The sequence below is a fragment of the Cydia splendana genome, chromosome 7 (genome assembly GCF_910591565.1).
Source record: "Cydia splendana chromosome 7, ilCydSple1.2, whole genome shotgun sequence".
Taxonomy (NCBI): Eukaryota; Metazoa; Arthropoda; class Insecta; order Lepidoptera; family Tortricidae; genus Cydia; species Cydia splendana.
Window position 1 is genome coordinate 6,885,615 of NC_085966.1, and position 15,569 is coordinate 6,901,183.

At 39.5% G+C, this 15,569-nt stretch overlaps 1 protein-coding gene across 5 annotated transcripts in view; it reads right to left on the reverse strand.

The window, feature by feature from the left end:
• The window catches only part of LOC134792076 (calcium-activated potassium channel slowpoke), a 112,991-nt gene extending 97,675 nt beyond the window's left edge, over nucleotides 1-15,316 (reverse strand). For 3 of the 5 annotated variants that reach the window (XM_063763207.1, XM_063763210.1, XM_063763206.1), the window contains exon 1: nucleotides 14,646-15,315. In XM_063763207.1, coding sequence (XP_063619277.1) covers nucleotides 14,646-14,972 — 327 coding nt within the window. In that variant the 5' untranslated portion in view covers nucleotides 14,973-15,315. Of the gene's footprint in view, nucleotides 1-14,645 lie in introns of all 5 variants that reach the window. The other 2 variants (XM_063763209.1, XM_063763208.1) reach the window with 2 other exon arrangements.
• Nucleotides 15,317-15,569: the final 253 nt, after the last annotated feature.

The following is a 15,569-nucleotide window of genomic DNA, read 5'->3' on the forward strand; positions in this document are numbered from 1 at the left end:
GGAGGAAACCTGGGCTGGCTGTCCCCGCACACAGGCTACAGAAAACCGGCAAGTCTATCAAGATAATGGGTGCTAAAGTCTATAATAAGATTCCTGAGGCAATTAAAGACGTTGCCACCGAACGCCAATTCATAAACAAGCTGAAAATATATTGTCTAATGAAGGCTTACTACACAGTAAACGAGTTCTTTGATGAATAAAAATACCTATAAAAAATACATAATTGACATTGACACTATTATTACTATAAATTTATTGTTTTTAATGCATTATTATTGTTTTAATTTTAATTTATTGTAATTTTTATTGTACGGACTTGATTATTATCGTATTATTATTTTTTGAATTGATATCTAATTGAAATTTTTATATACCTACTATGAAATCATTAATTGTAATTCACTTGAATCTCATTGTAAATTGTAAATATTAACCCATGTTGACAGTGTATGATCAGTACCAATAAATAAATCTATCTATCTATCTATCTATAAAATATTGCCAATCATATTATCACATTACAAGCCTTCATAAAAACGGGTCGCATTTGCGTTCTTTACAATATTTCCTGTTATAAACTATCCTGTCTATTTGGAAATTAAGAAAATAAATTAGGTTATCCTTATCATCATCTTTCAATTTAAGAGCTGGGCTCTTGTCGGTGCAGCGTGATGAAGTTGTCTCCACCTTGGTCGAAGCCACCCCTTTAATGTCCTGGTACGACACGGCCCCTACATGCTCCTTTACTTTTCTCATATAACTTTTTCTTGGTCTTTCCCTCCCTCTCCTTCAATTTATTTTCCCTTCTATGATAATATCATTCCAAATTTTGTTATGCATTTTTTTCAGTTATCAAAAGTGGTTATTATTATCAACATTATCCCGAGCTAAGAAGTGTCAACAACTCTTGATATTTATCAATGCAAACTGTAAGTAGTTTAAAGCCATGGAACACCTTCGAAGTGAATCCCTAGCACGCTTCGATCTGCCAGCAATCGGAGCGTCCGTGACCCAGTTGCGGCGTGCTAGTTCAAGAACATAGCTTCTCGCTGGCACATGAAGGAATCATAACAGGTTTTGAATTAAAGAAAAGGAAAACGTGTCCCTTGAAAATTGCACTCTGAAATGTGGGATCAGCTTTTGTCAGTCGTGTCTGGTCAATTTTTTTAATTGCAAAAGTAGCTAAAGGCTCATAGAAAATACCAACACAATATAAAGGGGCCCACTGATTAACAGTCCGCCGGACGGTATCGGCCTGTCAGTTGTTCGGAACTGTCAAAATTTTGTTCTCACTGACAGGCCGATACCATCCGGCGGACTGTTAATCAGTGGGCCCCTTAAGAAGCCGTATTTATTGTGGCTACGATATAGGTGAAGGCGCTTTTCCAGTTAGGCTGATCAAGAGTCGGTTCCTGGTTAAGTAAAGGCCACTTTTTACACTTACAGATCATATCCAAAATAAATCTAGATCAAATTCACAAATTGCAATTACAATCAGAATAAAGGTAGTCAACGGTAGTCAAATAGGTACAGTCACCACACGGGATTGTTACGCCATTTAGGGTTCTTGCTAAATTGGAAATTCTATAGCGTAAGTATTGACAACCAATTTAGCTGGGACCCTAAATGGGGCAACAATCGCGGAGCGTGATGGTACAGTCACCTGCAATAATATGTTACTCTTCGAAGGCTGCAAAAATATGTGACACGCTCTAATGGCTCTACAAATAAGATCGTGTCAAATATTTTTGCGGCCTTCGTTGTGGAACATATTATTGCAGGTGACTGTACCCAGGTACCTATCTAATGTTCGGGTGAATCATATATAAATCCTCTACATAAATGAAATCCTCTACCTAAAATACCTGCTCTCTCGGAATCTAATTTGTTAGTAGATTCGTGCTCCACTTAACCTAACAATCAAGCTAGCTGGAATACAATAGGTTTATTGCAGAACCCGCCCGGAACACTTTATTACCTATGTCTAAATAATAAATGGTTTAATATTGCAGGCTCGTATTGATTCCGTTAGAGTTCGGGTAGGGAATTTGTATAAATTCTATAATCTTATATTATACGTTTAAACGAGCAATTCTTGTATAAGTATGTATATATTTCGGGGAACTCGGAAACGGCTCTAAGGATTTCGAAGAAATTTCGGTCTCCCAGATACAGCCAGATGCAGGAGTTTCGGCTATATTTAACGCGTCATGGGTAGGTAGGTAAATTGTAGTTTTATGATATCCAGCAGCGCCATCTACAGTGTTGATTTAAATATGGAACTGTGGTGTTCCAAATATGTTTTAGATATGAATCGCTGTCATGTCGTTCTGTCACACAATAAATAGTCTTCGGTTAACATGAACGTATTTTATTAATTATAGGTTATGGGCCCAGCACGCTTCCACTGTAAATTTAAAGGTAGATAATATGTCCACGTGCGCGTTGTAATATACAGATCCTTATGAGTTTATGAGAGACGGCATCGGCACCCTGCTTGCGTGACGTGTGTGTGCACGTTTTTGCTATGTACGTTTTAGAGTTTGTTTTCCTTTTTCTGATGATATCGTTTTTGCTTTTTTTTTATGATATTAGAGGCAAACGAGCTGGAAACGCACTTAAAACACCAGAGGCGTTTTAAGTGCATTGCCGGCCTTCAATATGGGAGTTCGCTCTTTTCTTGAAAATGTGAAGGTATGCCAAAATTATTGGTCAGTTTGAATACTTCATTGGCATACTTCTAAAACTCTAGCTATAAACATTTTTGGTCGAATATGAGATCGTATATATAACAAAAGGAAACTGTGTCAATTGTTAGCATTTGCCAGATGGATATCTGTCGATTGGCAGTTTGAAAATATTTTTTATTCATATTATTAATTTATTTATTAAGAGCTTACCAATTATTATAACTTACGAGTATTGTTTCTACTTAGATTTCAGTTTTATTAGTATTAAGTTACACACGCAATTAAGTTATTAAGGTTAGGATTAACGGCTAATAGCCGAATTTAGGACGTGGAGAAGGGAAATGGAGTTCATTTTTCGATAATATTTGGTTTCTCAACTCAATTTTATTAAGTAGGTAGTTAGTGTAGTTACATATTATATTACATATACAGGGTGGCCAAAAAATAAATGCATTCCTGTTGCCAGGGAGGTTTTGGGATTATACTGAGCAACTTTTACTATGGGACCAACACGGAAATCGCGAAAAACAAATTTGGCTGTTTCATACATTTTGGCTGGTCCATTTTCTATGGAAGGGTACTTTCTTTTTCGAGATTTCAGGGTTGGTCCCATAGTAAAAGTTACTCAGTATAATCCCGAAACCCTCCTGGCAACGGGAATACACTTGTTTTTTCGCCATCCAGTATACAAGAAAATCGCGCAACGAAGAATGTTTTTGTAGATATTAGATTAATTAATAATATAGTATAGATCATACTGAACAATTTTTACTGTGGCACAAATCTCGAATTGGCTAAGATCAATACTTTATGTACCTATAGTCAGCATCAAATATGTACTGACGGCCAAAGTGGCTAAATATATCGTAACATTTATACATATTTTATCGTAACACCTTTGTTACCATAGAAATAAGGATGTGTTTCGATATATTTGGCTACCTTGGCCGTCACTATTTCATAAATTGTACATATTGCTAATCAATACCTTTAAACGAGCAATTCTTGTTTATTTATATATGTTACTGTAAAAGCCCGAAGTACGGCAAAACCTAGGATTTACCGGTAAAACCTAGGTTTTATCGATGCCGATCGGTAAAAGCCTGAAATGTTAAATCTTACTAGTTTACTTACGGGTTTTACCAACACCGATATGGTAAATCCTAGGTCTTACCACGGCGACCGGTAAAGTTTATATCATGCACTGATTCTCAACCCCTCCCGCTCAAACCCCCGTACACCGCACCGCATGCGCCGTTAAGTGGGTTAGGTTAGGTTTGAACTGCGATCCTCACAGAACCGAACAAAAGTGGGTTAGGTTAGGTTAGAACTGCGACCCTTACAGAAACGAAATGCTACTAGAAAAGTGGGTGGTTTTTACCTCCTTTTCTACATAGTGCACCATCTACCATAATCTTTCATCGGGCCCCATAGAAGTCGGTTTTTTTTTCTTAAAAATTATCATCTAATAATCTCAAGAATCAGTGCATGATTCAAACTTTACCGGTCGCCGTGGTAAGACCTAGGATTTACCATATCGGTGTTGGTAAAAGCCGGAAGTAAACTAGTAAGATTTAACATTTCGGGCTTTTACCGATCGGCATCGGTAAAAACTAGGATTTACCGGTAAAACCTAGGTTTTGCCGTACTTCGGGCTTTTACAGTAACATATATATGTATATAGGTATACCTATTTCGGGGACCTCGGAAACGGCTCTAACGATTTCGAGGTTTGCTATTCTCGGGGGCGATAAATCTATCTACGTATAGCTAGGTCTTATCTCTGGGAATACGCGCATTTTTGAGTTTTTATATGTTTTATATGTAAGCAAAGCTCGGTCTCCCAGATATTATGATATTAGTACCTACCCTACGTATGACCTAGGTAGTGACAATATTGCAAATAAGTACATAGGTATTTGTGTTTATAAAAGTAATATGATAAATATCACTGTTATTGTGAATTGCGATAGACTAATTAGTAACACCTACATATTTAAGAGCGCTCTTACAAGAAAAGTCGAAATAATGCAAAATTGATGATACTAGTCGACGAAATTCAGGACTTTGCGCTCATTATTAGAAACAATGAGTACTTGTTCCAGTAAAAGCGTCTTCTTATCTTTATAAATATCGTTGTGAATATTAGAAAAAGGACTTATTAAATTAGTAATGATTTTTTTTCTGATGGTCGTTTCCGAAAAACCCCGTGAAGCACTGAATGGCGAGCTCTTATTTGGAAATGTTGAGAATTTTACTCTGCTAAACCTGGCTATTTTGTATTACTAATACCCTGTACTTTAGGCATATCAAACTATATTTTTCCTACATACCTTTGAGAAAGAGAAAATCAAAGTAAAACGAACTCGATTTTCTTTCCGAAACAAGTGTCAATTCCTACGAAAATCTACTTAATATCGAAGTCATTTTCATACTCAAGCAATCTGCAACGTTTGCTTATACTGTTGGTATACATTAGTGTTTATGAAATTCTACTATAATTTTTTGGCAATTTTTTGAAAACTACTCTATATTACCGATGACGCGCGCTGCGCCAGCTCAGTGCCGCGGCAGAGCTTGTAGAGGCAGGACGTGTGTCGGTCGGCTCCGCACATTTTCAACGGCGACGACGAGGTTTTTTATCATTGTGTGCGGCGGGCGCCGTGTAAAACGCTATACTGTGTGCGTGTAAACCGCAACGAGAGACTTTGATCCTAGCACTGTTTTTATAGTATTATAATTTATAATGGTACAGTTTAATAAACTACCGGACAGGATTAAAAATATTTGAAACGACCTGACATTCTATATGTATTTATTTGACTCAAGATAGTACTTCGTGTTTAGGCTCGTTTTATTCATCTCAACAAGATCTTTGACACAAGATAGTACTCAGCCCATATAACCATTCCAGTCGCAGAATCACAAAGTGGTAACTAAATGTCAGATGTGTCGTAACAGAGTCCACACAATGTGTCTAGAATTGTTTCGAAACAAAGTGTCGTCGCCGTGTCTACACTTTTCCGTAACAAGGTGTCGACACATTTGTGTGCACTTTGCGTGCGGTTTGCGACTAAATCTGACAGCAAATTTGTGACAGCAAATGTCAATATAAAATACCTCTTGAAAACCAAGGTTTGTCAAACTACTATTAGTATCTCGTGTGCTCGTAATTCTAGTAAGTCATCATGGGCAATGCAAATGATAATAATCGACCGAAACCATATAAACACCCAACACCCGTCAACCTTTTACAGAAAAGTTTTTAAAGAAATTCAATAAGCTACTTAGGTCAGGCAACGAATGCTCCAAAAGTTGTAGAGAGAAATGCTCGGAACACAATTTTTGACTCCGTAACTCGGTTTGACAAGTTAGGAGGTGAACATATCAAAAGTCCCCGGCCGTAGCCCTTGAGCGGGGGGGGGGGGAGAGAGGGGGCTTTGAAGGTCCCATTTTCCCGTTTTTCGATTATATCTCGGAAACTATGCATCTCAGCGACATGGCCACTTATACAAAATGAAAGTTTATTTAATTTGTTACAAGTTTATTCAGTCAATTTTTTCGATATGTTGAATAGTTTTTGAGATATCCGCTCTTGAAAGTTTATTTAGGGCTCTCAATTTTATCTTGATATATCTATATCAGTGAAGGTGCTAGGCCGTGTTTGGTATCGTTTTCGTATAAATCTGGGGTGCTGAATCCATTTAAGATATCACATTGACACCATTCCCCAAAATAAAAATAAATCTTTTTAGGGTTCCGTACCTCAAAAGGAAAAAACGGAACCCTTATAGGATCACTCGTGCGTCTGTATGTATGTCCGTCTGAATACACAAAATAGTTCTTTACATATAGATGACAGGAAAACCTATTAGAAATGTGCAGTCAAGCGCGAGTCGGACTTAATGTACGGAACCCTTAATACGCGAGTCCGACTCGCACTTGGCCGGTTTTTTTGAAACTCTTCTTGACGCTTAACCGCTGAACCGATTTCGTTGAAATTTGGTATAGAAATAGTTTGCGTCCCGGAACAGGACATAGGATAGATCTTATAACCAAAATCATCTTTTGAAGGTGTGAAAAGTGGCGTGGAAATTTGTACGGGAAATCAATAACCGCTGAACCGATTTATATGAAATTTGGGATGGTCTACATCTTTGATTTAGTTAAAAATGATGAAAAAACATGCTTCAAACCTAAACTTAAACAGTATTCTTCAAGAAGTCAATTCTGAATTCCCCCCTACACCTCATTTCACACCTTTAAAGGATGATTTTTGAGATAACTTATTATATCCTGTCTCGGGACTCAAAATATATGTGTACCAAATTTAAATTAAAACTGTTCAGCAGTTTAAGCGTGAAGAGGAGTTTAAAAGAAAGTATTTTAATAAGTTTATATGTTTTTACTTCGGAATGGTGTCAATGTGATACCTTAACTAAATTTGGTACTGCGAATTTATACGAAAACGATACCAAACATGGCCTCGTAGCTTTACTGTTGTAGAAGTCAAAATAAAATTGAGAGCCCTAAATTCTTATTACTTGGCCAAACTTGTGTAGAAGGAAAAGGTAAAATAAAAGTCTTCGGCAGGAATATAAGACACAAATATATTTTTTTTTGCGTTACTATTTCATTCATCAAATATAAACATACCTTGATTATACTATTCTAGTGAGATCCTCATAGATAAACAAAAACATTTACTTAAAAAATTACAAGGTCGAAATGTCACGGAACTTGTGAGAGTAATATGTGAAAAATATAAACTTTTATGACAAAAAAAATCTGGACACAATTTAAGAATCACCCAATTGCGTCGAGGAATCATCTGTATTTTTGCTTGTTTCATTACCTCCTCGCTTCTTTTTTGTCCTTTGTATTCTGTAGCAATTTGTTAGATCTGAAAATAAAGATAACTTGCGTCGTCACGGATGTCGATTTATAGGTTTTAGGGAGTGCAGAATTCGAAAACGATGATCATTTTATAATCCAAGATGGCGGCTACGTATTTTGTCATAAAAGTGGAATCCAAAATAGTCATCATTTTCGAAATCTGCGCCCCCAGAAACCTATAAAACGACATCCATGACGACTTCTATGACATAGTGCATGGCCGCCATCTTGGAATCCAAAATAGTCATCATTTTCGAAATCTGCGCCCCCTAAAACCTATAAAACGATATCCATGACGACTTTTATGACATAGTGCATTGCCGCCATTTTTAAATTGAAAATGTTATCATTTTCGAAATCTGCGCCCCCCAAAACCTATAAAACGACACCCATGACGACTTTTATGACATAGTGCATGGCCGCCATTTTGGATTCCAAAATGGTCATCATTTTCGAAAGCGGGGCCCCCTAAAACCTATAAAACGACATACATGACGACTTTTATGACATAGTGCATGGCCGCCATCTTGGAATCCAAAATGGTCATCATTTTCGAAATCTGCGCCCTCTAAAACCTATAAAACGACACCCATGACGACTTTTATGACATAGTGCATGGCCGCCATTTTGGAATCCAAAATGGTTATCATTTTCTAAATCTGCGCCCCCCAAAACCTATAAAACGACACCCATGACGACTTTTATGACATAGTGCATGGCCGCCATTTTGGATTCCAAAATGGTCATCATTTTCGAAAGCGGGGCCCCCTAAAACCTATAAAACGACATACATGACGACTTTTATGACATAGTGCATGGCCGCCATCTTGGAATCCAAAATGGTCATCATTTTCGAAATCTGCGCCCTCTAAAACCTATAAAACGACACCCATGACGACTTTTATGACATAGTGCATGGTCGCCATTTTGGATTCCAAAATGGTCATCATTTTCAAAATTGGGGCCCCCTAAAACGTATAAAACGACATCCATGACGACTTTTATGACACAGTGCATGGCCGCCATTTCGGATTCCAAAATGATCATTATTTTCGAAATCGGCACTCCCTAAAACCTATATATCGACACCCATCTCGACTTTTATGACAAAGTGTTTTGCTACCATCTGCATGCAAGACATTTCTATTATTTTTACGTACAAAAATGGCCCCCTGTCAACTTTCAATCGAGATTTAATCGATAATTTATTCGATTAATATTCAGATTAATTCAATTTCAATCTATGTTAGGTCGACTAAACTAATCGCGATTAAAATTTGAGAATTAACTTTTTTTATTCCATTAATTAGTCGAATAAACAGTTAATCGATTAATGCCCATCTCTCACCACGGCATTTTTACACTTTGAGAATATCTGAAAACAAATCAACACAAGGAGCCATTTTGTAAATCCAGTAACTTTGTTATTACTTTTGACAGCGCGTGTCATGTGTCAACACAGAGTCGACACAAAGTCGAAACATTGCAACTACTTTGTGACTGCAATATTTCTCAGCCTTAAACCATATTTATACATCATAATTAACAAGTTTGGTAGTATGTAAAGCGTTATTTCTGTTATTTAAGTATAGTATACGCATCGAAGTACTAAAAATGCTTCAAATAATATAGTTATGAACACAGGCACTGAGAAGTAAACAATTTCATTTCCGGCTAAACTACAACAATGTGGTGGCGCGTTGATTATATTACACTTAGTTTATCAAATCACTCGAGCAGTTTAATTCCCCATAATAATTTAAGTCATATTGTAATATAAATGCAAACAATATATAATTACGTCTTGTAATCCGTTTAAGAGATGGCGTATTAATGTCACTTATTTTTATTTAAGTATTTTTCCATCTGACAGTTTCCATTTGACAGGAACAAAATGAACGAATGAACGAATGATTTTGGCATAAAGTAGTCGCAAACCCGAAACAATGTGTGCACACGGCGACCACACTTTATGTCACTTTGTGTCATGTGTCGACCCTTCCCCATTTCTGGTAACTGTGTCGACACGGCGACGACTCTGCGACTGGAATTGTGACCGAAACAGACGGTGTCGACACAAGATGTGTCAACACCGCGTCGTAACGGCGACTGGAAATGGTTGTATGGGAGGGTCTGATGATGGAGCCGGAAGGTGGTCACCGGTACCAATCAACCATGCAAATAAACCACTTCGTGTTTGGGCTCGTTTGATTCGGCTCAACAAGATCTTTGATTTAAGATAGTACTCAGGGTCTGATGATGGAGCCGGAAGGTGGTCACCAGTACCAATCAACAATGCAACTAAACCACTTCGTGTTTAGGCTCGTTTTATTCGTCTCAACAAGATCTTTGACTTAAGATAGTACTCAGGGTCTGATGATGGAGCCGGAAGGTGGTCACCGGTACCAATCAACCATGCAACTAAACCACTTCGTGTTTGGGCTCGTTTGATTCGTCTCAAAAAGATCTTTGGCACAAGATAATACTCAGGGTCTGATGATGGAGCCGGAAGGTGGTCACCGGTACCAATCAACCATGCAACTAAACCACTTCGTGTTTAGGCTCGTTTGATTCGTCTCAACAAGATCTTTGACACAAGATAGTACTCAGGGTCTGATGATGGAGCCGGCAGGTGGTCACCGGTACCAATCAACCATGCCACTAAACCACTTCGTGTTTAGGCTCGATTTATTCGTTTCTATAAGATCTTTGACACAAGATAGTACTCAGGGTCTGATGTTGGAGCCGGAAGGTGGTCACCGGTACCAATCAACCATGCAACTAAACCACTTCGTGTTTAGGCTCGTTTGATTCGTCTCAACAAGACCTTGGACAAAAGATAGTACTCAGGATCTGATGATGGAGCTGGAAGGTGGCCACGGGTACCAGTCTACCATGTAACTGAACCACTTCGTGTTTGGGCTCGTTTGATTTGTCGCAACAAGATCTTTGACACAAGGTAGTACTGAGGGTTTGATGATGGATCCGGAAGGTGGTGACCGGTACCAATCAACCATGCAACTAAACCACTTCGTGTTTGGCTTCGTTCGATTCGTCGCAACAAGATCTTTGACACAAGTTAGTACTCAGGGTCTGATGATGGAGCTGGACTGTGGCCACGGGTACCAGTCTTCCATGTAAAGTCTATTTCAATAGAACTTGCTAACTATGTAAACAAACAACTTAACTTTGTTTTATCACTGTTTCTCTTTGAATTTTCACACCACCTCATCAAATACCATTGAAACCATACACATATACACTATAGAAACGGTCCGTTCCGTAAAATACACAAACATATAACTGTATCTTGGATATTTAATTAAAAGTTTAAAATGGGTTCATAAGTTAGGTTATTAGGACCTGTTGGAATGACGGTTTTGTTTCTTTTAAATTCTACAATTGTCTATGATGGGTAGTGTTGTGACTAAAGTTTGTGATATAAACCCGCTACACACTACCCAACCCACGCTCTGTACCTACCGCCAAGGTTATAAAATACATCAATACATCATTCTTAGGTACTAATTTGTCTTCTGATCGTGATTAAACAAATTAAAAATAAGTAACTACTTGTTTTTTACTTTTGGTATTTTATTATTCGATATGGTTTGACATTAGTAAAGTAGTAAGTAGGAGTCTTGGCCATCACTAGTAAATTCATCATAAAGAGACAATTTCAATATGGCGGTTTGTTAACACAGTTAGCAAGTTCTATTGAAATAGACTTTAACTGAACCACTTCGTGTTTGGGCTCGTTTGATTTGTCGCAACAAGATCTTTGACACAAGGTAGTACTGAGGGTCTGATGATGGATCCGGAAGGTGGTCACCGGTACCAATCAACCATGCAACTAAACCACTTCGTGTTTGGCTTCGTTCGATTCGTCGCAACAAGATCTTTGACACAAGTTAGTACTCAGGGTCTGATGATGGAGCTGGACTGTGGCCACGGGTACCAGTCTACCATGTAACTGAACCACTTCGTGTTTGGGCTCGTTTGATTCGTCGCAATAAGATGTTTGACACAAGATACTACTCAGGGTCTGATGATGGAGCTGATGATGAGCCACCTTCGCGCTCCATCATCAGACCCTGAGTACTACCTTGTGTCAAAGATCTTGTTGAGATGAATAAAACGTGCCTAAACACGAAATGGTTTAGTTGCATGGTTGATTGGTACCGGTGACCACCTTCCGGCTCCAACATCAGACCCTGAGTACTATCTTGTGTCAAAGATCTTGTTGAAACGAATAAAACGAGCCTAAACACGAAGTGGTTTAGTTGCATGGTTGATTGGTACCGGTGACCACCTTCCAGCTCCATCATCAGACTCTGAGTATCACCTAGTGTCAAAGATCTTGTTGAGACGAATCAAGCGATCCTAAACACGATGTGGTTTAGTTGCATGGTTGATTGGTAATGGTACCTTCCAGCTCCATCATCAGACCCTGAGTACTGTCTTGTGTCAAAGATCTTGTTGAGACGAATCAAACGAGCCCAAACACGAAGTTGTTTAGTTACATGATAGACTGGTACCCGTGGCCACCTTCCAGCTCCATCATCAGACCCTGTGTATCTTCAGTGTCAAAGATCTTGTTGAGACGAATCAAACGAGCCTAATCATGTTACTACATGGTTGATTGGTATCCGTGACCACCTTAATCATCATCAGATCCTCAGTACCAGTTCGTTTTTAAACCCTCGTTGATACAAACTTTACAACCTATAGGTACCAAATGCAATGACGAAACATGTAAATAAGCGAGTAGGTACCTATAATTTCTTTCGAGTAATATACCTTCATAAGTACGAGTATGGGGCTATTCATAAATTACGTCGTTTCAAATGGGAGGAGTGGGGGGGGAGGGGTCTGGACATCGGATGATGGTAACATGACGTAGGAGGAAACAGATTCATCCGAAGCTTGATTTTTGGATGATTTGAGGGGGGGGGGGGGGGTCAAAAATCGTCAAAAATAGATGACGTAATTTATGAACAGCCCCTATGTACATTTGCACTGCATTTAGTATTTTCGTACTTACCAAATAACAGTTTTAGAACTTTAAAAGTTAAGTACAGTTAGTGTTGTTATGGTTGATTTCAATATGCTTCGCGAAGGATCAAGAATGTTTAATCCATCATTGTAGTGCGAGTGTGGTAGAAGGGATCGGCGTACTGAGCTCGCACGGCCTGCCGCAGCGCGTAAAATACCTAAACTCGCTCAACGCCGAAATGTAATAGCGCTCTTAACAATAACAATTTTTATTACGATAAAAGAGGTTATCAACTTATCAAATTGCCCCGATGTACCAAGTTTTAAATACGTACTTATTCAATAATAATCAACCGTAAAACTATGCAAGTATGCAGTCATAGTAGTGCATTTTCAACTAATTTAGACTTATTAGTTTAAATTTAATATAAATTCACTAATACACCTTATAAAACAAAGTCCTCAACCGCGTCTGTCTGTGTTTGTTTGTATGTTCGCGATAAACTCAAAAACTACTGAACGGATTTTTATGCGGTTTTCACCTATCAATAGAGTGATTATTGAGGAAGGTTTAGGTGTATAATTTGTTAACCCGTGCAAAGCCGGGGCGGGTCGCTAGTAGTTTTATAAAGTAGTATTTCTGGCTGGTCTTTGTTATTATATTTTGTGTTGGTTGTTACATAATTTACATTATAATTAATTTTTCACCTCAGCAGCTCGAACAAGGGTACTTTGCTTCTTAAAAACAGTGAGCAAAATGCGATTTTGCTCACTGAGTCATTTTGTCTCACTCAGTGAGCAAAATGCGATTTTGCTCACTGAGTGAGACAAAATTACATTCAAGTTACCTTTATAATCAAATGTCATTTCAACATGCGGGGTCTAATACAAGTTCGATATACTGGGGTTCTATTATCTCTGTCCCTCTAGGTATGTTCTCACTGCTTAGGGTGAAAAATTTTGTGTACTACACGAGATCAAAGTTATTTACATCTCGTGCGCTTTTGAATCCCTTACTACGCTCAAGATTCTAAATTAGATTCACTCGCTACGCTCGTGAATCTATTATAGAATCTTTCGCTTGCACGGGACTCAAAATAAGCACTCGAAGAAATATCAAACTTTGATCTCTTGTTGTACAAATAACTATTCCATAGGGCTTGATTTCTTACAAGGAATAACAACATACGGTTTAATATAAAATACATGTCGCCACAGTAGGAATAATAAGATATATTTGGAATTCATTAAAGGTGTCTAAATGTTAATTAACTTTTCATTCAATTCATACCTACATCTAAAATATCTAATTATTTAATTTGTTGACATGATACAAATTTGGTGTATCGACCTAGCGACCTGTAATGTAACGTACCCTCCTAATAATTTGATATTAAACGTAATCATACTTTTTCATACTACCCACGTTTTACAAACTGCTGAAGAAAATAAATTGAAGCGCGGGGGTCGGAAACTCGGAACGAATATGTGTGAACGAGAATATACCACTACGGACGACCCTGTGCCTTCATAACTGATGGATGGCAAAAAGTAAGGAAATTGGCAAACCCGTGCTTGTTGTTGGGACAAGTTACCCTCTGACGTCATGTATACCCGGCCTTGGTTAGGTAATCATTATTCGATATCCTCCTTTGAAAATTACCCCTTCGTTATCTAATCAACACCCTAACGCACCTCAAATTGGGCTCAATTTTGCATGACATTGCCAAAGTTGAAAGTTCGATACCGCGATATCTGATGTAGGTACATAGTTATGTGGTTAATCGAGACATTGACTCCCATGGCGAGAGCTGCCATCTGTATGAAGCCTAACCTAACCATATAATGCTTTCGACCCTCATTTTTCGGAGAAACTAGGGCATCTTTAATTGATAGATAGGCTGTGAAAATCGACAAGGTCCGCCGCGGTCCCGCTAACGGAAACCTCCGAAAGTAGGGCGCGGAACTGGGTTTATTTATTTATGGATGTCGTTTTAAAGGACTCGTATGCGCGAATGTGGAGGTGACGTGACGTAGCCCAGGATAACGGAGAGATAGACTTACCAGTATTCGTCCGGTGGTGGTCTGCCCGGAGATGAGCTCGCCGGCCCAATCCTTGGCCTCGGTCATGAAGGTGCCCTCGAACTCTTGCTTGCCCTGCCGCGCCGCCTTCTGCTCCTTCTGCTTCGGATCGTTCGGGGCCAGCTCCGGCTCCTTCCGGCAGCAGACGAACGCACAGGCCCGCCATAGCACCACGATGAGCAACCCCGCGAGGAACGTGAAGATCGACGAGAGCAGAAAACACCACCATTTTCGAACACTGAGGCAGTCATCTTCGACTTCGACTTCAAGTATCGACGCGGTAGTCGCATCTGCCTCGGACGAAGCCATTCCCCGAGGGCGCGAGGCATGCGGATCGGCGCGCCATGCACGTGTCTAGATGCGCGCGCTCGCACGCCGTGACCGCGCGCGACTGAGAGCGCGCCGAGCCCGCGCCGCGCCGGTCGCGCGCCGAGCCTACGCGCTGCGTCGGTCGATGCCGCGCGATCGATCCGCGCACGCGCGCCACTGCCGGGCCCTGCTGCCGACACCCGCCATCATCCACGCTCCACGCTCCTCACCACACCATGTGACACGTTGTGCAACTCACACGAACATTCTCATCGATCCTCCAGACGATTTACGGCAGATTTTTATGACTGCAGAGGTTTTCGTGTTCACTACGGCCATATCACGATTCAAATAAACTTAAGACTGTTTATGATGATTTTACTAACACGAATTCATTCCAACGTTTCACAAGAAGAACCGATACACTTAAAAAAAATCTAAGATAGAAATTTGTCAATGGGGAATGCGGAGGTTTAAACAAAGGTCGTTGAATCCGGAGCCGTAGCCTGTAGCCTCCGTAGCGCTACGGAGACTGCGTCACTGCTACGGGTCGTAGACGGCCGCTACGCCGCGATCCTGGCTTTCATAGTTAAAAAG